This window comes from Echinops telfairi, unplaced genomic scaffold, assembly GCF_000313985.2.
Source record: "Echinops telfairi isolate 266 unplaced genomic scaffold, ASM31398v2 ScPeMD7_18;HRSCAF=68, whole genome shotgun sequence".
In the NCBI taxonomy this organism is placed as follows: domain Eukaryota; kingdom Metazoa; phylum Chordata; class Mammalia; order Afrosoricida; family Tenrecidae; genus Echinops; species Echinops telfairi.
In genome coordinates this window covers 69043040-69066745 of record NW_022103915.1, presented here as the reverse complement: position 1 = coordinate 69066745, position 23706 = coordinate 69043040, and the positions used below count along the sequence as shown (strand labels likewise).

The 23706-nt window shown below is 37.4% G+C and overlaps 1 protein-coding gene across 1 annotated transcript in view; it reads left to right on the top strand.

Moving 5' to 3' along the window:
* The window catches only part of LOC123521403, a 98832-nt gene that overhangs the window by 5799 nt on the left and 69327 nt on the right, over positions 1–23706 (top strand). Inside the window, exons 3-4 of the mRNA XM_045287644.1 lie at positions 3693–3823; positions 8359–8544. Of these exons, the coding sequence (XP_045143579.1) occupies positions 3693–3823; positions 8359–8544 (317 nt within the window). The remainder of the gene's footprint in view (positions 1–3692; positions 3824–8358; positions 8545–23706) is intronic.

The following is a 23706-nucleotide window of genomic DNA, read 5'->3' as shown; positions in this document are numbered from 1 at the left end:
TATCACCTTACTATATTTACTGAATACTTTTCTCTAATTTTTATTTAAACAAGTAAATTAATTTAAAGAGAATTACATTATTTGAGGGAGAAAGATGGAGCTTTGTACTTCAAAAAAGCTCATGGAATAATTCCACTATCTTTCAATTCCACTTTCCTATGTGTGAAGCACCTTCACATTTAACTGTTACAAGATTTAAAGGTCAGTTATTATCCATGAACTTTAACCTATACTGGAATTTGAAGCCACGAAGTTAGTCTCTGATCAAAGATAAGGAACAATATACTCCGGTAAATCTGGTCAGATTCAAGGGGAATAAAAGGCCACCTGTGATTTAAGTCATGGAACTGACACAAAGTTGTGAACGAGAAATGCGGAACTTCAGCATCTCAGACTGATGTCAGGAGGTCTCATTTCACAAAACAGTAAAGAATTTACCAAATCCTTACTTTTATGACCATTTCTCCCTTGGAAGCTTATTAGCACAATAAAAGTCCTTGGTACTCTAATCTAAATCATGACCAATGAGAAAGAAATATTACTTAGACAGAAACAATGGTAGTCTGTAAAGAAATAGCTGGCACACTTAAGCCAGGTAGAGGATTATTGAACATTTTACGAGGGAAGATGTCAGTAAAAATTTACATATGATTAAATGACCTGAGATTCTAAAATGAAAGGAAGGTTAAGAGTTGTGGGAAGTCCCAAACCTCCCAAACTCTCACAAAACAATCATGAGTGATCTATTGCATTCAAGTTTTAAAACATACAAAAGATGAAAGAAGAAACACATATCCGTAGATAAATGTAAAAGTAGCATGTGGCTATAACAATAATGCTAAAAGGCTAAGATTCAGAATGGGTTGAGACCTGTGAATAATGCTAAGAACAAAACAGTATTTTCTGTGTTAGTTTTGGAGCAAAGAGAAAGAAAAGAAAAGATAACCCTGTCATTATGGATGAATAGTGTGATGAGAAGAGATGACAGAGTTGCCTTAATTTATTTTTGGAACAGGGTTGAGGTTTTAAATAAACAGAAATATGACAGAGAGAAAGGGAAGCTGGTAAACTCCTACTTTGCTCCCTTGAAATCTGACAAGGAGACGATCTTTCATTTAGAAAGAAGAGTAGGAGAATGGAGAAAAGAAAGTTGAAGCCCAAGATTGGTAAACGATTTTGAGCATTCAACCTATATGAGTTTAAGCCTGTTTTCTCAAACATACTGATTTCTGCAAATGAGACTGATGCTCTCCTGTCAGTGTCTTTGAAGAGCTGCTGCAATGGGAGTGGTGCTGGAAACTTGGAGACTGACAACTGCAGATATGCTTTCTTAAAGGATGGGCTGTTATTTCTGCAATCTATGCATTGATCTTGGACAAAATCCTACAATAATTAAATGAATAATTAAAAAAATAGTGAACCCTTGTAAAAGGAATCGATAATCACTAGTAGCCAGCAAGGGCAAGTCATGGAAGATTGACCTTGTTTATTTCCCTCAAGTTACTCCTCAGAAAAATGTTAGCTGTAGCATTCGACATAATCGTATCACAGCGAAGAGCACAGACTCTGGGGCCAGCATGCCGTTGTATGGGATCTGCCTACTAGTATGACTGTGGGCCAATTATTGCACATGCTGTCTGTGTCTGTAAAACGTCTCATGACAGTGCCTTCCTGATTTTGATGTTGTGAGGAGTACATGTGATTTGCAGTATAAAGTACTTAGAACACTGGTTAGCACAAAAGAGCTCTGTTAGCATTGGTTATTGTTATTATAATCTAGATTTCAGCAGTCCGCCTCTAAAAGCTTCTCAATGACAGTTTTGGAGACAGGATTGCAGTCAGGTGAACAATCAAGGGGATTTGCAATTAGTTATTAAAAAGATTCACTTTCATGGATGAAAAATGCTAGTTTTGTGCTAGAAAGTGGTGGTGTCCAATTCTTCATATTTCACAATAATTTGGATAAGAATATGGAAGATTCATTGATTCGATTTGCAGATAGCATCCACAATTTGATAGGTACAATTTGGTTGGTCAGATTTGAGATGAAATTTAATTGGGAAAAATGTATATATGATTCTACCTTTGGGTCCACATGCTAAACCCATGGTTTTGAGATCACAGAACTTAATAGTAATATGAGATGACATCAGAGTTTTAGATCATAATATAATTTTCAGATAGAAATACAAATGCAATCACAGGTTGCATTGATGAATGCCATAAAAGAGGGTCATCCTCTGGTTGACTGGAGCACACCACACCCAGACGTTGTATTTCCATCTGGAGGGTCTACTCCAGGAAGACCACTAATACATTGGAGACTGTTTGGAAGAGAGCATTCAAGATGACAAAGCATAATACTTCAAAAAATATGTCGGATGAGGCAGAGTTGAAGGGACCAAGCATGATTATCTGGGAGAAAAGGAAACCCAGGGGAGTTGACTCCATTTTTAAGATTTCACTTTCTTTCAAATGGAACAGAGCTAGGTTCTGCCTGTTTGGTTCCTGAGATTTGAGTTGAGATGAGTGGATAGTTGTTTGATCCAATAATGAAACAAAAACCTGTAACCGCTGAAAAAGCTTCAATAGGTAAGTGCTGCCTTTGGTTATATCCAAGTTCTATGTTACTGACAATGTTCAAGCCAGGTTGGATGATTAAGTGGAGAAAATTCAGGTATTATCTTGATGCTTAGGTAGAATCCTCTTTAGTTTTCTTGCTTCTTTACCCAAGAAGTTGCAAAAGCTCACTAGTTCTTGTATGAAGCCCAAACTTAACACTGAATGTGTAAGAACTCCTCTTACCTGATTTCTTCTGCTTATTGAATCATATATCTTTACTTTCCTCAAGAAATCCTTTCCTGCTTCCTTCCTTCTACTTAGTCTCAGAAAACACAGAGTAACTCATAGAGAAAAGTATCTTTAGATGAACCATTACCATGAAGGATGAACATTTTCTGGGAAAACAATATTATAAACACCTATGTTTTAAAAAGGTAATTACTTGTGAGACAAATGTATTTTCTTTTTCCTAAGAAGCAGTAATTGAATATAATAGAATGATAAGAAGTATAAATGTTAGAGTTGTAAGAGCCCCCAATAAAATGATCTTTTAATTAAAAAAAAGAAGTATAAATATTCAATATAGTTGTAAAAAGTATGAAAGTACTTTTTAGCTATGCTTGTCACCACAGTCCTGCCAAGCTTTTAAGAGACCAAGGGTAATTTATACTAAAGTACAATGAAGAAGAGAAATTTGGTAGAGGGAAATATTTCACATTTTCTTTTTAATATTTAAGCTACTAAGTTAAATATAATGATATTGTTATTTTATTAGTGTGAAGGTATATGTGTACATTTTAAAGAATAGATTTAGAGGAGTCTGTCCATTTGTCAGGAAGTGCCTGGGTGGCACAGATGGTTATGGACCACTAACCAAGAGGTAGACATTCCACTCCCAGCCAGAGGTACTCAGAAGACAAGGCTAAAAGTCACAGCCTTGAATATCCTATGAAGCAGTTCTGCTCTGCCCACGTGGGGGTCACCATCAGTGGGAATTGACTCAATAGCAATAAAACAACAATTTACTCTTCAGGATTTATATTCCGTTCAAAAATAGAAGCCTCTGAGACAGATCATTGGCTGGCTCTCATAACTTTCCTTACCTGCTTACTTTATATATTTATTTAAAGGTATCATCGTCAGAATTATTGCAAATCAAAGGACAAGAAGTTAAGCGAATGAGAAGAAGTAGATTTGGATTCCAACCACTGAGACCCAGAAAATGTTTAAAAGCTTCGAGGGATCCAAAATTAGTTAAAAAGTAACTTGCTTAAATTTATAAATTTTATTATCTGAAGTGAAGTCATTCAGTAGCATTGATATTAGAGAAGGAAGGAAAACTAAATGTTTGGCAATTGAGTCATAGATCTAAGTTAAGTGCTGTCACAGGCGAAGTTGGTGCAGATTTGCTGTTTGTGTATATATGCTACACTCCGTGCTGCCTCCGCGTTCTGTTTTTGCACGAGGATCTTACTTGGAGGACCCAACAGCAGGGAAAAGGAAAATAGATGGAATAAAATGGAATATTGTCATGTTGGAATAGATATTTTTGGTCATGATAAAGTCTATTTGGTTTAACTACTTGTTATTTTGGTTAATTTTGTTGGGGCAAGAATAAATGACAAACCAACACAAAATGACTGTAGGCCAATCAATTTGGTAATTTAAATGACTTAGGTTTCTCTGCTATCATTTTATAATTCATCACCCCCCACCCTTTTTATCAGAGTTGCCTTTTACACAGGAGTAAAGCCACAGCTTACCGTGTACGCACAATTTATATTATGCTTGTCCTTTTGTCCTTCAACTTGCTGGAATGGATTTTCTCCTATTTCCCCCCCAGTACATTTTTATGACTTGGTTTCTTCTGGAATCGTCTTCATTTAGCTCTTTATGGAGGTTTAAAGAAGCTTTAATTATTAGCTCTTGTTGTTGCTTAGGGCATTGAAAGGTGTGCTGAACATGGAAGACCATCTTTTTTATGGCCAACCTAGAGTTTGTAAATGGATATTACTCACAATTAAGTAGCTGAGAATAGACTCATGGGAAAAGAATTCCAAAGTTTATGAAACCGTCAAATTGGCATTTAAGTGACCCTGCACATGCCATTGCTTATCTGCCCTGCTTTAAGCTCAGTTAGTTAGCGAGATTATGTATTAAAACAAATAGTGACAGCAGACAACAAGTATTTTACCTTCAATAAATAGTTACTGTCAGATTATCAATGGTGCAGAAACATCTTGATTCCCCCACCCCCTAAAAAACCTTGCATTTTAGTGCATTAAGTAAAGTAGCATGACCACACACAGAGTCAGAGTCTTTTCTTTTTGATGTCAGTGTTTCAAAGAATGACAAATAGTCCTGTTAAAGGGGAGCGCGCTATAAAAACACACAGTCTTTTCGGAACATGCCAAAAATATTTGTAGATCTTCTTGATATAAGTGGAACTGTTTTAATTCATTAAAAATGAAATTAGAAATTTCTATTTCACATAAGTAAGAATGAGATGGAGAAGAATAAAACCTTAACTTTAGAAAATGTCTGTGATGAAAGAATTTGGGGAAAAGATTTCTGAAATTCCTTGTATAAGAACTTTGTTTTTCTTTGATCAATGTTTTACCTAAGTTTTCTCACCAGTTACGAATGAGCCTCTGAATTAAATTTTCAGGAGAATCCAGCCATCTATTGAACATATATTATTGTTTAGCTCAATAGCCAAGGGAAAGTCACTTGTTGATCTATATTATTGGGGTACATAGGAATTCACATAGGAATTGGTTGTAGTAATGCCTTCTTCAAGAGGAAATAAAAGTCTGAAGTGTAGTCTCAAGTACAGTCCATAATCAGGACCTTGTCGCAGGTTGAATGATGATATAGGTGAGCTTCTCTTAATTGTTTTCATTCTTTAGCCTTTTCCCCAAGAACACAGAAATACAAGGGTGTTCTGGTTGCCTGGCCACTACTTCCCCTCCTCAAGTCAGGTCTGTGTGTCTCAGGCATTTTCCAGTGTGTTAGTTCTAGCCCCACCCCTTCTGTCCCTTATGAACAGATTTCATCCCCTTTCCTTGTTGGCATTAGTTTGTGTGCCTAGCAATGAATTGGGTGCTTTGTTATGCTAATTAGTAACAACAACAATAAATATAAAAATAAATCATTCTTGGAGAGGCTTCCAGGGACCAATTTGGATATTTTGTCAATTCTTATAAAGACAAGAGTTAGGGTTAGTTATTCTCATTTTACAGAAAACCTTCCGATGAGGCTCACTCTCTGGCATAGAATACATTCCAACTCATAGAGACCCAATAGGACAGAACTGAATGACCCCTGGGGGGTTCCTGCGCCTGGAAACCTCTACAGGAGTAGAAAGCCTCATCCTCCCATGGAGCAGTTGGCGGTTTCAATCTGCAGACGTTGTGATTCGCAGCCTAACACATAACCTACATTGCCACGAGGGCTCCTTTCAGAGAATAATACAGTTTTTAAGTGTTAGAACCAAGATTCTAATCCAGATCCAGCTTACTCCAAAGTCTATCTTTTTTATACTATGCTACAGCCCAGGTACATGGAACATAAACTGGCTAGGCTAGCAGTACATAATTCGATACAGAGCCCAATGGGTGACACACAAATAGAGCAACAGAAGAAAACAAATATCTGTAAAAAGAGAAACAAAAAGAAAACGATCAGAGAAGTTTGCTTATGAGATAGTATGAGAGGTTTGGCAGAGGACAGAGGACAGAGGATGGGCAGCATTCTACCAATAGTAAAAAGAACTGACAAGTCTTTCTTGCTCTGTGATTTGACCTAGAAACGGATAATAAGAAAAATAACTAATATATGTCATAAACATATAAATATAAATTCACTCACTCCTTTCTTTTTAAAAGAAACTTTATTTAGGATACACCAATATTATTCCCAACTTACTGAAGAAGTAATTGAGGTATACAGAAATTAATTATCTCACTTAAGACAATGAAATGATATAGACTGGGATTTGAACCCAGGCAGTCTGACTCTAGAGTCTGAATTCTTAGCCAGTATGCTAAGTTTGAGAGAGATGCTAGGAATTTGAGACAGAGCAGGGAATGGATGCAGTAAGTAAAATAGAACCATGGTGCTGTGTAAAGCAGTATTCAAAGAGGGTAATCTGGTGGCAGTTTACAGGGCAGATTGAACCAGTTAAGAGAGAACATAGAGTGTCAAATCAGACAGAAAGCTCCTTATTAAGGTAGATTGAGGTGGTGCCCATGGTTGGCGTGTGGTGGTGAAGATGGAGAACAAGCATTCATGAGTGACAGTGGATAGACTGGTAAAGGAGAGAAGATTCGTGATGGCTTCAATGTTTGATACCTTGATGACGGGGATCTAGAAGAGATGGTGATACTGGAGATGATGTTTGAATGCTCTCCGCACAAAGGGAATAGTTGAAGCAATGGAAATGGGCTTTCCAGTGTAGGAGAGAAGATTGAGCCTTGAAAGCTACACTTGGTTTTGAAAACTGGTGGAAAAAACAAGCAACCCAGTGACTTAGTAAAAGTGTGATTAGTTTGAGAGGTAGATGGAAAGGTGAGATAGTGCAGGCTTGAAAAAACACACACGTAAAAAAGAACAGTTTGAAGAAGGAGTCATCGGTATTTTCAGCCATGTCGTGGAGGTCCTAGAGAGCATGGAAGACGGTCGTTTGGTTAATGCAAGGGCATAATGACACAGGAAAGTGAGGAAGGAGTCTAAGTGAATAAGAGACACTTTCTTCTCAAACTCCTCAAATCTAAACCCACTGTCATCGAGTTGATCTGATTCATAACAGCCTTAAAAAGCAGCGTACACTGGCTAGGCTAACATTACCTAATTCGATACAGAGCCCAAATGGGTGACACACAAATAGGGCAAATAAGAAAACAAATAGTTTCCAAGGCTGTAAATCTGCTTACAGAAGCAGACTGCCACACCTTTTCCTCATGGAGTAACTGGTAATTTTGAACCAAAGACCTTTTAGTTTGGAGCAGAGTGCTTAACCACTGTGCTACCAGGGCTCCTATTTCGTTGCAGGAATCATTAATAGACACGGATAGAAAAGAATTATATTATATTATATATATTATATTCCACATTATGTTTCTGAGTTACCCATTTCTTGATGCCATCTAAAATAAGGTTAATAATACTTTCCATATTGATTCATTGTGACAGCTAAAGTGTATAAAGTTCCTAGTACAGAATCTGGCACATAGTAAGTGCTCAGTAAATGTTGATTGAATGGCAAGTGGCACTAGGAATTAAGAGAGCAAATCTTCAGGTCACTTTCTTTATTTTGGAAAGATTGGAGAGACGAGCTCCAATATAAGGAGTAATTTAAGGAGTAACAGGTCCATTGAGGCTCGTTAGAGGGCAGTGAATCATTGCCCCACTTCTTCAGGGGTATAAGCAGAGGAGCAGGGCATCATGTCTGGTTATGGCATCTCCAACTCAGTTAAAGTTACAGGAAGTAACAGTTACCAGAGAATACGACCTTTAGGGGAGATGGTAGTAACTTTGTTTTTAGACTGGTTGACTCTGAGATATCTGTGAGACTGCTTAGTTGAGGCATTCATCAAAGCAGCTGGATTGATGAGTTTGAAATTTGAGACAGTGGCCTTGGATTATGATATTAAATTTGTTATAAACAATTACTATAGTTCTACATCTGGTCTACCATTGGGCATCCTTTCTAGAGCTTGAGTTTAACTGTTGATATAAACTACATAAATGTGTTCTGTGTCTTAAGTAAAAGCTCACTTCTTTTCCACCTTGCAGAAGTCCACATGACTACCACCCCTCTAAGCTTCATGACTTGTGCACGGTTGTCCCAGCCCGCACACTGCCCGTTGACTTGTGCCTGGCTTCTCGGGTGTGTCATACCACTGACAAAAAAGGCCACGATACTGTACCTGGAACATTTTTCCTAGATAATCACTATACAGATGAAGAGCAAAGAGCTAGGTAAGAGTTCCTCAGGTAATTTAGTTTAGATTTAAGCTGTCAAATAAATTATGTCTTTGAGGTTTTGATTTTAAAGGGAATTCTGTTTTAAGACAATAGAGAGGAGCAATTTTTTTGTTCTTTTCCATCCCTTTAATTTCAAACAGAAGTGATCTTTGACCAGAGCTAACCCATATGTACTGGTTTATAGTTTCTAAAGTGTTTCACATACATGATCTTAATTGTTCTATACATATATATACATGTATACATGTATACATCTTACGGTGTATAGATGTGGAGTCTTAGGCCCAAAAAGGCAAATCCATGTTTATACAACCAGAAAAGTTACAGACTTGGGAATCCAGTCTTTTGAATCTCATTTCACCATATTGAACATTCTTGGGTTCTGGGATCCTTTTAAAAAGAATATTAATCTCATTACTATTGCATGCAAATAAAATTGTGCTGAAGATAATTTTTAAAAATGGGTGCAGTAGTATATCAACAGGAAATTGCCCCAAATTCGGGTTGGATTCAAAGAGGACATGAAATGTGAGCTATTTGCTGATGCTGGAAGGATCTTGGCTAAAAGCAGAGAGTACCAGTAATATGTTTACCCGTGTTAATTGAAAATAGAATAGTCATCTGAATGTGTAGGTCTGAACACATTATGGGTAACATTGTGAAGAAAGAGATTTTCATAACAGTTAATTGTGCTCATGTGAAATCAGTATGTGATAGATAAGGTTTTGTGTCAGCTTGGCTGTGTCAATGTTCTCATTAGTTTGTCAGTTAAGACATAGTACTCTCCCATGTTAAGATATAATATAGTGTAATCAACTCCATGAGGAGGTATGCTTTGAGGAGCCAATCAACTGAAAGGAAGTTTCCTTGGGGGTGTGACCCACTTCTGATATATGTCGACACTGTCAGAAATATTGCTTGCTTTTTTGCTTTGTCTGCATCTGGATTGTTGTTTGACCACATGTTCTTTGGATGTTGACCTACTATATTGCCTACCCATCCTAGGAGTCATCAGCAGCCTGGGTTCATTTACCTCTGCAGCCAAAATCCTTCTGTCTGACCTGCCAATCATGGGTTAATAAACCCCTGCAGCTAGCGAGTCAAGAGAAGCCACGAGCCTGACATTTGACCTATGGACTGGGAACTTGTCCACCTTTACCATAGCCATGTCCTCACTATAAACCTCTCCAGATATATACATATATTAGCTTTACTGTTTTTTTATTTTCTAGAGAACCCAGAGTAAGACACTGCACAGACCAAGAGGCAGTCATCAAACAGAACAAGGGAATACTCACTCACTCACTCACTCACAAACTCACTCACTCACAAACTCACTCACTCACTCACTCATTCACTCACAAGCTCACTCACTCGCTCACTCACTCACAAACTCACTCACTCATTCACTCACAAACTCACTCACTCACTCACTCACTCACAAATTGACTCACTCACTCACAAACTAACTAACTCACTCACTCACTCACTCACTCACTGCCACTGAGTCAATACTGACTCACAGCAACCTTATAGTACAGATTAGAATTGCCCCTGTGAGTAACTGTTTATGGGAGTAGAGGGCCCCAACTTTCTCCCAAAGGGATATTTTATAGTTAAAATCAGAAGAGGGATGTGCTAAAGTTGTATCTTTCACCATATTTATGCAATCTGTATATGAGCAAATATTCTGAAAAGCAGGGTAATATAGATAATAATGGGTCATCAGGATTGGAAGAAGATGTAATTAATGACCTGTGATATGTAGATAATACAACCTCACTTGATAAAAGTGAAGAAAACAAACAAAGTTAAGAAAACTTGAAGCCCTTTTGATGAAAATCAAAGACTACAGTCTTCAGTATGGATTCCACCTAACATGAAGAAGAGAAAAATCTTCACAGCTGTCCCAGTAAGCAGAGCCGCTGATGGTGGAGTGGTTCCCTGGGGTGGAGTGGTTAACCTGCTGTTAAGCACCAGGTCCTCAGTGTGGGACCACCAGCCACTTCCTTCCAGAGAAAGCCAAGGCTTTCCACTCTCCCAGAGAATTACAGCCTCAGAAACCCGCCGGGGCAGTTCTGCTCTGTCTTACAGGGTCGTTGTGCATTGGAATTGACTTGATGGCAATGAGAGAAAATACCTATAAGAAATATGATAGATGGAGGAATTTTCGCAGTATTTATTTCATTCAAATGGAGGAATTGTGACGTATTTATTTCACTCAAATGATACATTAGGAAAATCTGCCGTGAGAGACCTCTTGAACATCTTCAAAAGTAAAGATGCACTTGGTAGTTCCAGTTGCCTCGCAGGCATGCAAGCATACAACGAGGAAGGAGACTTGCCACATTTGCATTGAGTGTTTGGTGGTGGAGGATAGTGAATGCACCAGGACTGCCAGAAGAAGCAGCCACTGTGTCTCGAAGAAGTACAGCTAAATGCTCCTGAAAAGTGAGCATGGTGAGACTTTGTCTCGTGTACTTTCAATAGTTTATTAGGCAGGACCAGTCACTGGCAAAGGATATCACACTTGGCAAAGTAGAGGATTGGGGAGAAAGAGGAAGACCCTCAATTGAGAGACATTGTCAACCCCAGGTTCATAGAGAGCCCATGGTGAGGGTGGGGCAGGGCTGTGAAGCATCTTACTCTTCGTACAGAGTCACTGTGAGTGGGACCCAACTCGGTGGGACCTAACAAAAAGGACAACATAGTTTTAGCGTGTGTTTTGTCCTTTGTATTTTTCCTCTCTAAATAGTCAATAGTACGGGAGAAGTCACAAATTTCATTTTATTTTCTGCAGCAATTGAGGCCCCATAAGATCACTGAATGTGTCCTCGATTCTATCTTCATATACTGGTTAGATTTGTCCAGCCTGGATTTTCTCAACTTTTTTTCATTATTACGTCTTTCAAGATATCCTTTTAGATCTTCCCCCCTTACTGACCCCTTCTCATGAAATTTTAATACCATTGATAGTTAGCAGACCTGTCTATGTACTGTGAGTACATTGGTGCTTTCCAGATGAAAGACCAAGTATGTTTTTTCACCTTCAGAAACTAATTTTGATGCTCTGGGGACTATGTTACCTCCCTGTTGAGAGCGCACGCTCCTAGAGCTCTTCTCTTTTTGTTGAGTTTGTAGGAAGTGTGAAAATTATCTACACGCTCTAAGCATATTAAACACATCAGGTATTTACTTTAAATAGAAACTTGAGATAGTTGAACAGTTTTAGACTTGTGATCATTTGTTTTCAGAAATCATTTTAAGTTATACTAATTATTATAAATTTATTAGCAACGTGCCCATATTTTGTGGTATATTGAACCTATTCCTTAAAATTGGTTTTTAGTAAAAATTGGAATACGTTACTACATTCTTTTAGTTTAAAATCACCCAATTTCCCAGTGTTTTGTGGTTACAATGCATTTAAATCTGAATCCCTAAGATAAAGTCTTTCTCATGTTTATATTTTGATTTAAGTGAAGAGGCATTTTAGGATTTGTACATTTAAAAAATACTTCCTTTTATTAAGTCGATGCTCACTATAGTTTTGGAAAAATCCTATGTGGAGAATTTTAGAAAATTTGATACTGATTTAGTATCTTCAGTAGAAAGACAGTTGTTCCACATGACAATCTCTGGAATGCCTTTTAAAAGCCTACAGCTAGGAGTGACAAATCATGACATAGCTTAATCTCTGAGTCATGAAATGATGTTTTGAGCCATTTCTGTCAGCACTCTGCAAGCCAAGTATTGTTTTGAACACTTAAATCTTCTATGATTCATGCAAAGTGTTAAAAATACTGGTTTCTTTCTATTTCTAACTTTTTTCCCCTTTAAACAGACTTCACTTTCTTTCCCCAAGAAAGTCAATAAACGTTCTATTTGATGATGATAACTCTTGGCAATTTGTTCCTAAGTACCAAATAAGAAGTTAATTTAAGTACTGAATATTTAATTCTCTGGCATCTATCTCTAGAGGATTACCTTGCTAAACATAGCTTAACCTTTTCAAAATATATCTGTCTCCTGAGACTACAAGTTCAGAGAAATGGATTTTTTTTCTGCACTAATAAGTATTCTTAAGAATGATTATTGTAAACACAAAGTGAATACTCTTTCATTTGGTAGCTTTCTGGTTTTTGCATGTGCAATGGACAATTATCTACAAAGCATAATAAAAACTTGTGGTTATATAGTTTCAATGCTTTCATAATCATTTGTTTAATGATTATTATTTGTGGCATACCCCAAGAATGTTTTAGTGGAATTGGAAGGGTATGTACTTAAGTTTATTTGAAAAACCAATATACTTTTAAAACTTCTGTTTATTTTAATAAATAGTAATTTTGATTGAGAACTATCAAAATATTCCACATAGACCACATTTTTGCTTTCAAAAATAATTCCTGAATTTTTTAGGGATGCTTGCAGACAGTTTTTAGTTGGAATACTTCACACTGAATTTCTGGTTTTAAAATAGGAGAAATCCTTAAAAGCTGGAAGAGTTTGGGAACAGACTCCTAGACATATTTGTATATGTACATGCCTAAACTACATATGATATTTTATATTCTTCACTCAATGTATGTGTGGACTCAGTGTATTAGATTATTTCATGGCATTCACAAATCCACAAGAGTAAAATTATTGATTCAAATGTTTTGATTATAAATTTTGATGCATACTGCTGGATGACTTTTTAGAAAAGTTACACTGGTTTATATTCACCATCACCTATGACATTCTTCACTTCCTTATACCATTAACAAACTACTACTTGTCATATTTTTGATAATTTATAATATGAAAGGGAAATTTTAATTTTATGTATTTCTCATAAGGTTGAACACATTTTATTTAATATATTATTATTATTAATTTTGGGTGAGCATATTTTAAAATTTCTCCTGAATATTTGATTTTCATCCTTTTGAGAATTGCCAATTTGCATTTTGAGGAGTCGTTATTCATCTCTTATTGATTTGTAAATAATCATTTTATTTTAAAGACTAATTATTTGTCACATATACTTAAAGGTTTTTCACTTCATTTTATTGTTTGTTCTTCATTTTTATTTAGGCATTTAATGGCTACACAGAAGTTTTAGTTTTTTATACAGTTAATACTAATAATTATTTCTTTATGTTTTCTTAGTTGTTTAAAAGCATTTTCTACCCTTAGGTTTAAAGCATCGCATTTCATATTTTCTTCTAATAACTTTTATAGTTTCTTTTTAGAAAATAAACCTTTGATTCATCAGTAATTTATTTTGAGAAGAGGAATAAACATTGTTGATTTTTCAAATGATTAGTCAACTGCACATCTTTATTAGTATTATTTTTAAAAATTAATAAATAATTTTATAGGGGGCTCTTACAACTCCTATCACAACCCAACTTTATTATTTTTGTGCTCTCTCTTTTTCCCACTGATATGAAACATCACTTTTTATAACTTAAGTTCTAATGTCTTTTTGCATGTATTTCTGGCTATATCCGTTCCCTTCCACTGATTTACCTATGTAAAATTTCTCATCTATTTTGTTGATTGACTGTTAGTAAGAGTCAGAGGCAGAAATGCTGTTCTACAAATAGTGACTGACCTTCCCCAGGCCGGGAGGTGCCCCTCATGGAGCAAGCAGAGCTTTGGGTATTGGTTTTAAGACCTAACTCCCAGTTTGCCTTCAAATTACAAAAGAAATGCCTATTCAAATTTAGAAAATTTGTAGGCAGAACATTTTTTTGTACATTAAAACAGCAGCAACAATCAATTTTGTTGTAAAATGCTAATGATAATATTCTTTAGAACATAGAAATATAAAAAAAACAAACATGAGAAACAAAATCATACCAACCCTCCAGTTATTTAAGAGCTCTCCTCCAAAAGATAATACTGTCAAATATTTCTTAAGTATTCCGTGCTGGACTTCTCCTTATGCAATTAAATTATGCAGAACAAAATTGTGAAAGTGTTTTATACTTAACATTTTGTTACTGGTTTCTTTACTTACTATGTTGTAAACAGCTTTCAATGTCAAGAAATACAGTTCTGAATGGTCACTCAAATCAATCAGCATATATTTGAGTGTATGTGTACCAACTATGTGGTACAGGAACTAGGGAAATATCTACAATCAAGAGAGATGAAACCCCTGCCTACCCTCAGGATACTTGGAATCAGCAGAGAAGCAAAGTGAATTACTTATTGTACATGTGATGAGCTCTACAGAAAGGACTGGGGTGCTAGGGAAACAAATGAAGGGTGTCCGATGAAGGTGAAACCTGAAGTACGAGCAGGACTTAGGTAGGAGGAGGGGGAATACCATATTTGGTCCTTACAATTCAAAGTATTGTCCACTGATGAGCATCAATAATGTGAGCTCAGGGATTTCCTCAGACAAACTGAACCACGTGATTCATATGCACATTGAAGTTTGAGAGGTCGTGCCCTGGAAAATTAGAACTCTTCTATCAATTGAAAAGGTGTGCAGTATTAGAGAATAGGAGGGGTAGTGTTACAATTGAAGTTGGAGAGGAGGCAGGATTCAAATGATGGAAGATTTAATCGATGATTTGCCTATGTGCACGGGGGCTTCAAAAAGTTCATGGAAAAATTCCATTATCTTCTACTCCCAGTTCCCCATGAACTTTTGAAGCTCCCTTGTATGGGACAGCACTTAAGTGAGGACTTGTGGGAAGGATTATTATTGAAAGTATATTGACTGAGAAGCCATTGATAGGGTTTTCTTTGAGGAAGAAAGGCATGGTAAGATTTATATTAAGATATCCCAGTCCTCATTTGGGCCTCCTAGCAGTGTTTGACAACGTCCCTCACACTTTCTTAGAAGACATTTTCCCCTTGGCCTTTAGGACTGCACATTGGGACTGCACACAGTAGTTTGGTTTTCTTCTTACCTTCTTGGCTATGCCTTCTCATTCTGCATTTCTTATGTCTCCTCGTGTCCTTGAGTTCTAAATGTTGAAGTGCCCAGGACTTATTCTGGAACTTGTTTTCTACTCTGCTTGCCCTCTTCTCAAGGCTCATGGTTATGGAGTTGATGTTGACTCAGAATGACTGCATAGGACAGGGTAGAACAGCCCCTGTGGTTTTCCAAGATGGTAAGTATGGGAGTAGAAAGCCTCATCATTCTCCCACCGAGTGACTGGTGGTTTCAAACATCTGACCTTGTGGTTAGCAGACCAGCATGTTACCACCGTGGCACCACAGTGTACTACTTGTACTACTAAGGGCTCCACTTGTACCACTAAGGTAGTCTTATTATCTAGGATAATGACTTTAATTATGATCTATATACAGATAATCTCATTTATATTTACAGTCCTGACTAGTACTTTAAACTCCAGAAAGGCATACTACATATGCTCTAAACCAGTGGCCAATATATGGTGCTGTGTCTCTATTAGCCAGGATTCATCCATCTAGGAACCAAGGGGTGGAAGCTGGAGTGGCACCACTCACTATTACTCCTAGTCATCCACTTGAAGAAATTTTGCTTCCTGTCCCAGCAACCCTATGCTCTTGAGCCCTGGAAGTCCTAGTTCTGAAAGAAGGAACTCTCCCACCTGGAAACACAGCACTGATTCCTCTGAACTGGCAGCTGACAATGCCCCCTAGCCACTTTGAGCTTCTCATGCCTTTGGATCAACAGATAAAGAAGGGTGTCGTTGTACTGGGTAATGTGATTGATCCTGATTACCAAGGAGAAATTGGACTGGTGCTACATAATGGAGGTAAAGAAGAATATGTCTGGAATCCAGGAGATCCCCTAAGCCATCTCTTAGTACTACCTTGCCCTATGATTAAAGTAAATGGTAAACTACAGCAACCCCATCCTGACATGACATCTAATACCCAGACCGCTCAGGAATGAAGGTCTGAGTCACCTCATTAGGCAAAGAACCATGGCCAGCTGAGGGGCTGATTGAGGGCAGAGGTAATACAGATGGGTAGTGGAAGAAGGTAGTTCTAGCTGTCAGTTACGACCACGCCATCAATTGCAAAAGCGAGGTTTGGGATGATCAGTATTTCTTCTTTATACGTACTTATTGAATATCTTTCCTTTGTCATGTATAATATACCAGATACAAATAGATTCAGAGTGTTTTCATTTAAATGTATGATAGATGTAAGCTGTTAGGTGTAAATGTGATTTCATTAATTCCTCGAAATGATATATGGCTAAAGAATTGTGTACAAGTGGCAAATTGGCAAGGGGTGGACTGCGATAAGTTTATTTTGCCAACTAGTCCAATAGGAACACGTGGACAGAGTTTAATCAGGTTGCAGCTTGATTGGAGGACCACTGAAATAAAGACAGCCAGCATCCCATCTCCTTCTTTTCTTGCTTCCTACTTTAGCTAGTTCTCTGCCTCAATCTGTGTGCTTCACCACCTGTGGGCAAAGCCAACCCATGGAGCATGTTGCTAGAGCTTGAGGCTCCTTCAAGATCTGCTTCGCTGTTGGTGCATACATTGTTTGAGCTTGAGGCTGGTAGATCTTGTTGAAGTACTTGGCTACCAAATCCCATCAGGGCCTGCTTCACTAAGCTCTCAAGCTACTGACTGTTGATGACCCACCGGCTGTCTGCTGCCTGCAAGCAGATTCTGCCTGCCTTGCTGGAGGGCAGACTTTGCTGTCTGCTTCCTTGATCTTGGACCCAGCAGCCCCTGTGGGTTGAAGGATTTCCAGTCTATTAACTGTTCAACGAAAGTGGGTTGAACTGAGCACTCTGTACTGCTGTGTGGACTGATTAGCTGTTATTTCCCTTCGTGCTAGATAAACCTATTATATATATAATCATAAGTGTCCTGGCTTTGTTTCTCTAGAGAATTCTGCCTAACACACATACCCATCTTATTACTATCTCGTTTGGATGGCTAATAGACATACATATTCTAGTTAAAACATGGCCTAAGCTGTTGTAACAGACTCAAAATCACAGTGACCTAAATAAAGTAGAACTTGATTTCTCTCTTGCCCGCTATGTAGGTTTTTAGATACGTATTCCAGCTGATGGAAAAACTCTGTCAGGGCCCAGGGTCCTTCATTTCATCTTGCTTCTACGTTCTGCTTTATGTTGTTAGGCGTCATTGAGTTGGTTCCAACTCATAGTGAGCTACTGTACCTCAGAATGAAACACTGCGCCTGGTCTTGGGTCATCCTCACAATTGGTATGTCAGAGCCACTGTGCCAATCCATCTTGTTGAAGTTTTTCCTCTTTCTTAACGCCTCTCAACTTTACCAAGTGTGATGTCCTTTTCCAGGGCCTTTGAAATATAGGAAACATTGTATTTGATCACTCGCATGATTTCTACCTGGCCAAATTACAATGATTTCTCTCCTGGATGATTGAATCAGCCCTCTAAAGGAGCTTGTTTCTGTGCTCATTCTCCAATTGTCTAGTCTCAGCACAGCAACCAGGGTTATCTTTTAAAAACATTTCCCAAATCATGCCATGTGTCTGTTCACAGCTCTCTCTGGACTTTCCAGTTCACACAGAGTAAAGTCCAAAGTTCTCACAATTGCAATGTTCTTACAAAGTTCTGCAATTCCCCAAATGATCCTGCTCCCCTGCTGCTACTTTGACAGAAACACTTATCATTCTCTTTCACCATCCCAGTCCCACTGTTCTGAACATACTCCTACCTTTGAGCTTGCTGTTTCCTTTGCCTGGAATGGATTTTTATTCAACACTCACCTTACCATAACCCCACTCCCGTGTACATTTTATATTATTCTTTGTTTATTTGTTGTTAAAACCTCTCTCCTCCATCTGGAGCGTGGGTTTTAAGTGAGCACTAACCCCCCAGTACCTGGAAGAACCCCTGCTGTCTAATACCAAACCCACTGCTGTTGTGGTGAGCCCAGTCCACAGCAACCCTACAGGCCAGAAAAAACCTGCTCCACAGGGTTTCCGAGGCTGTGAATCTACAGAATCAGACAGTCTCATCTCTCTCCTGCAGAGCCCTGATGGATTAGAACCCCAAGCATTTTGGTTAGAAGCCTGTGCCAACATGGCTCCTTGCTATAAGTTAGTCACTCAGTCAGTATTTACTAAATAAGTGAATAACATTGGCTGCAGTGGATTAGAAATGAAAAAGATAAGGGATAGGAAATTACTTAAAAGCTTTAAGAAATAATCTGAGTGGCCTTCAATAAAATACTGGCTATATAAATGATTACTTATACAATCAGACTCTAGAAACCACAGTGGATATTGCTCTTGTTAGTTGTTGATTTGGTCCCAACTCGTGTGGCTCTGTGCACAACAAAACACACCTTTCCCCGACCCTGCACCATCCTCACAAGCTCTGTATGTTTTGAGGCCATTGTTCCAGCCAGTTTGTCAATATCTTTTATCAAAGCAACTGTTGAACTCTCATTTTGAGTTGTGCAGCACTGGAAAATGAAGATCTAGAAACCTTCCCTCTATCCATGTCAGTAAAGTCAACTCTACGAGCGGAGGAAGACTTTCTCTAGCTATATTTTGAGTGCCTTCCAATGTGAGGGTAGATGCTCATTTTCTGGCATTATATCAGACTATTGTTTTGTTACCCATAACGTTTTCTATTATTTATTTCTTTTCCCCCTTAGGGTTTTAAGTGCCATAATTGTCCTGACTCATAGCAACTCTGTGTACATAGAATGAAACACTGCCCAATCTTACAATTGTTGTTTGAGTGCATTGTTGAAGCCACTGTGCCAATCTATCTCCTTGAGGGTTTCCCTCCTTGTGGATGACACTTTACCAAGCATGATGTCTTTTTCCAGGGATAACATGTCTAGAGTACATGAGAGGAAGTCTCTCTATCCTCCCTACCAAGGAGCATTTGGCTATGCTTCTTCCAGGACAAACTTTTGTTGTTCTGGCAGTCCATATTATCCATATCCTTCACCAACATCACAATATAAATGTACCAGTTCTTTTGCAGTCTATCACATGCTTATGAAGTAATTGAATATACTATGGCTTGGGTCAGGTGCTTCCTAGTCCTCAAAGTGACATCCCTGATCTTTGGCACTTTTAGAGATCTTATACAGTGGATTTGTCCAATGCAATATGTCATTTGATTTATTGACTTCTGTTTCATGAGCATTGATGGAGAATCCAAACAAGATGAAATCGTTGAAAACTTCAATCTTTCCTTCATTTATCATGCTATTATCTGTTGGTCCGATTGTGAGGATTTTGGTTTTCTTTGCATTGAGTTGCAATCCATACTATAGGCTAGAGTCCTTAATCTTTGTCAGCAAGTGCTTCAAATTCTCTTGCCTTTCAGCAAGCAAGGCTGTATCATCTATATATCTCAGGTTGTTAATAAATGTTCCTCCAATCTTGAACATATATTCTCCATATAATTCAGATCCTTGGATTATTTACTTACATAGCTTTAATACGTACTATGAAAAGGTACAACCATGGCGCACACCTGTCCTGATCTTAAACCATTCATGATTCTCTCTGTATGTTTGTATGGCTGCCTTGTGTTCTATGTTCAGGTGCTGCATGAGCACAATTAAGTATTCTGGAGTTTCCATTCTTCTCAAAGCTATCCATAATTTGTTATGGTCCACTCAGTCAAGTGCCTCTACAGTGTCAATAAAATGCAAGTAAACATTTTTCTAGCTATTCTCTGTTTTTAGGCAAGTTCATTTGGACATTAGCAATGATAGCCCTTATCCCATGTCCTCTTTGGAATCTGACTGGACTTTCTGGCAGCTCTCTGTTTAATGTAGTCCTACAACCACTTTTGAATTACATTCAGCAAAAATTATATTGCATGTGCTATTAATTATGTTTGTTGCCTAATAATTTCCACATTCTGTTGGGTCACCTTTCTTTGGCTTCTTCACAATTCTGGATTTTTTCCAGTCAGTTGGCCAGGTAGCTCTCTTCCAAGTTTCTTGGCAGAGACAGATGAGTATCTCCAGTGCTTCATGTGCTGTGGAAGAATGTCAAAGCATTGCTTTTCATTAATGCCTTCAGTGTAGCTTGGACTTCTCCCTTTAATATAATTGGTTCTTTATCATCTGCTACTTCTTGCAGTGGTTTACAATTGGCCAATTGCAGTGACTGTGTATTCGTCTGTCATCTTTTCACTCTTCCTGCATCACTCCATATTTTCTTCATGGAACCCTTGACTTTTTGACTCGAGGCTTGACTTTTTCTTCATCTCTTTCAGCTTGAGATCAAGAACACACAGCTTGAGGATGTTCTTCCCTCTGGCTTTGCACATTTCATGGTAATACTTTACTTTGTCTTCTTGAACTGCCCTGTGAAATGTTATCATTTCTTCCACGTGTGTTAACCACTCTGCAATCAAGAGGACTTTTAGAGGCTCTTCTGACATTCACTTTGGTACTTTCTTTTTTTTTTTAATGACCTTTTGCTTTCTTCATATATGATGTCCTTGATGTCATCCCACAAATCATTAGGTATTTGGTCATGAGTGTTCAGTGTGTTAAATTTGTTCATGAGGTGCTCTCTAATTAAGATGGGATCTTCTCAAGGTCATAATTTTGCTCTTGGGGGAATGTTTCAATTTTCTTCAGCTTCAGCCTGAACTTGCATATGAACGGTTGGGGTTCTGTTTAACAGTTGGCCCTGGTCTTTTTTTGCCTATGATATTGACCTTCTTCATCTTCTCTTCCCTAGCTATGGTCAGTTTGATTGCTGTGGATTCCGTCTGGTGAAGTCCAACTGCATGGTTGCTGTTTATGTTGTAGAAAAAAATGTATTTTCCACAAAGAGCTGTTGATCTCGCAGCGTCTGTCATGAGAGCTCCAGCTTTGTTTCTGTCACCAAGGCTGTATTTTCCAACTACTGTGCCTTTTTGTTTCCAACGTTTGCATTTCAATCACCAATAATTATCAATGCATTCGGATCAATTTCAGACTGAGGACATTAGTAGAAATCTCCAATGTCTTCATCATTGGTTTTAGTGGTTGTGCATACATTTGAATAATAGCTCTATTATCTGAATCTCCTTGTGGGTATATGATATAATCCTGTCACAGGCAGTGTTGTCTTTCACGATGGATCTCAAAATGTTCTTTTTGATGATGAACACAATGCCATTCCTCTTGCATTTCTCATTCCTGGCACAGTAAATCATGTGAGTAATCCAAAATGGTCAGTACCAGCCCACACCAGCTCACTAAGCCTTGGAGATGGACTTCACTTATTCCATTTTATTTTTGACAACTTTCAATTCAACTAGATAGACTGACACAGTGGTTAAAACAGTGAATACAAACATAGCAATGACGGTAAGGATGGCATACATGAGAATGTTTCCTGTGGTGGGGGTTGTCTGTGGTAGACATTTTCTGTAAGCCAGTTTATAAATGTGATCAATATTTTATAAGCCCATAACTTTAGATTCAGCAGCCTCCCTGCTATGAAAGTATTCCATGGAAATACTGGACAATGACTATAAGCCAAGGCACTCATTGTACCATTTAAAAATAATAGTCAATAACTAGAAACTGTTTAAATGCATAGATGACATTTTATGGTGTATGAAATTCATTGGACTTAAGGTAAAAAATTAGGTAAAGATCTGTGTGCTTAAAGTATATAGAATTAATATATAAATAAATATGTGATTATCTTCAGTATTTGTGTGTTTGTGAAAAGAAAATGAAAGAATATGATTTTTAATTTAAAATTGTATATAGTGGACTAAATCCATAAAAAGTAAAATTATTTTTGTTTCATTTAATAGTTTCTTCTCCTAAAATAGACTTTCTTATTGTTTTATATCTTTAAATGGTAATATAAGGGTGCCTTAGCAATCTAGTGGATTAAGCAGTGGACTTCTAACCACAAGGCCAGTGGTTCAAACCTACCCACTGCTCTATGAGAGAAAGATGAGGCAGTCTGTTCCCTTAAATATTTGCAGTCTCCACATGCTCTGGAGCAGTTGTACTCTGTTCTGTAGGGTCTTTGTGAGCTGGATTGGAGGCATATGGCATATGGTTTCCTTTCTTGGTTAAAAATCTTATAGACATTTAATGGACTTGAATGTTTTAAAAGCTAATCAGAAATGTATTTTGTGAGAATAATTTGCCTCACTCTATATTTGTTTATCACCATGAGATGTATTTGGCCTTACTTTTGTCATCCTATTTTATATTTAGTTCTCCTTTTAGGCTTCTTTCTTAATTTTTATAATTTGTTATATTTGCCAACATTTTTCCATGTGTTTTAGTTTTACTTGCCTGTATAATTTTCTTGTAAATCTGGAGCCAGCCTATTTTTATTTAGGATTTTCAATTTTGTTTTACGTTAGGTAATTTCACTAACATACATTTGGGAGTGAATTCCTTCCTAAGTATTTTTCTTTTTCTGTTTTGAGTTTTATGTCCATTCTGTTTATCTGGAACATTTCTTAAGAAATATCAATTAGCCATATATCAGATTGTTATTATTTCTTTCATGTGTTTATTATCTTTTTGATTCTACTCATCTTTCAAACCTCTGTTTCACTTCACTGGTGTCATTTTCTATGGTGCAAATTTTAAAACTCCCTCTAAAGTTTCATTTTATTATTGTTATGGCATTATTTTTATTTTTCTTAATTTTAAAAATGTCAAGGAAAAGCTGTCTTTCATATTGTCTGAAAATTTATTATCAGTTTCACAAGAACACTAAAGACATTTCTTTGCACAAATGTAGAGCCTTTCAAAAATGTTTTGATTCTTACATTGCCTTTTTCTAAAGGAAGTTCTTCTTATAATTATTTGAATGCCTTTCTTCCTTTCACTTTGCAGACTCACTTGATGTAACTCATAGTGGATTTTTCTGTTTATTTAGCACTGAATGAAGTTTGGCCGGTTCTGGCTGCCCAAAGGTAATATCAGATCACATTACTTGGCACTTTTTTACTGTTCACCTTGGAGTTAGAGTACTACTCTTAGATATTAAGTTGGAAAACTAGAAGATTCAAACTTGTATTACCCTTTCAGTCATTCATAATCTGGAAGTTACTGATGGTGAGTGGTGGCATGGGGCAGAGTTAGAAAATTATGCTTCTACTTTTTTTCCACTCTAATTGTTAAAGCTGTTATACTGCAATCTGATGTTTGCCTGTTGCATTTTCTATTCGATAAATATTCTTCATGACTTTT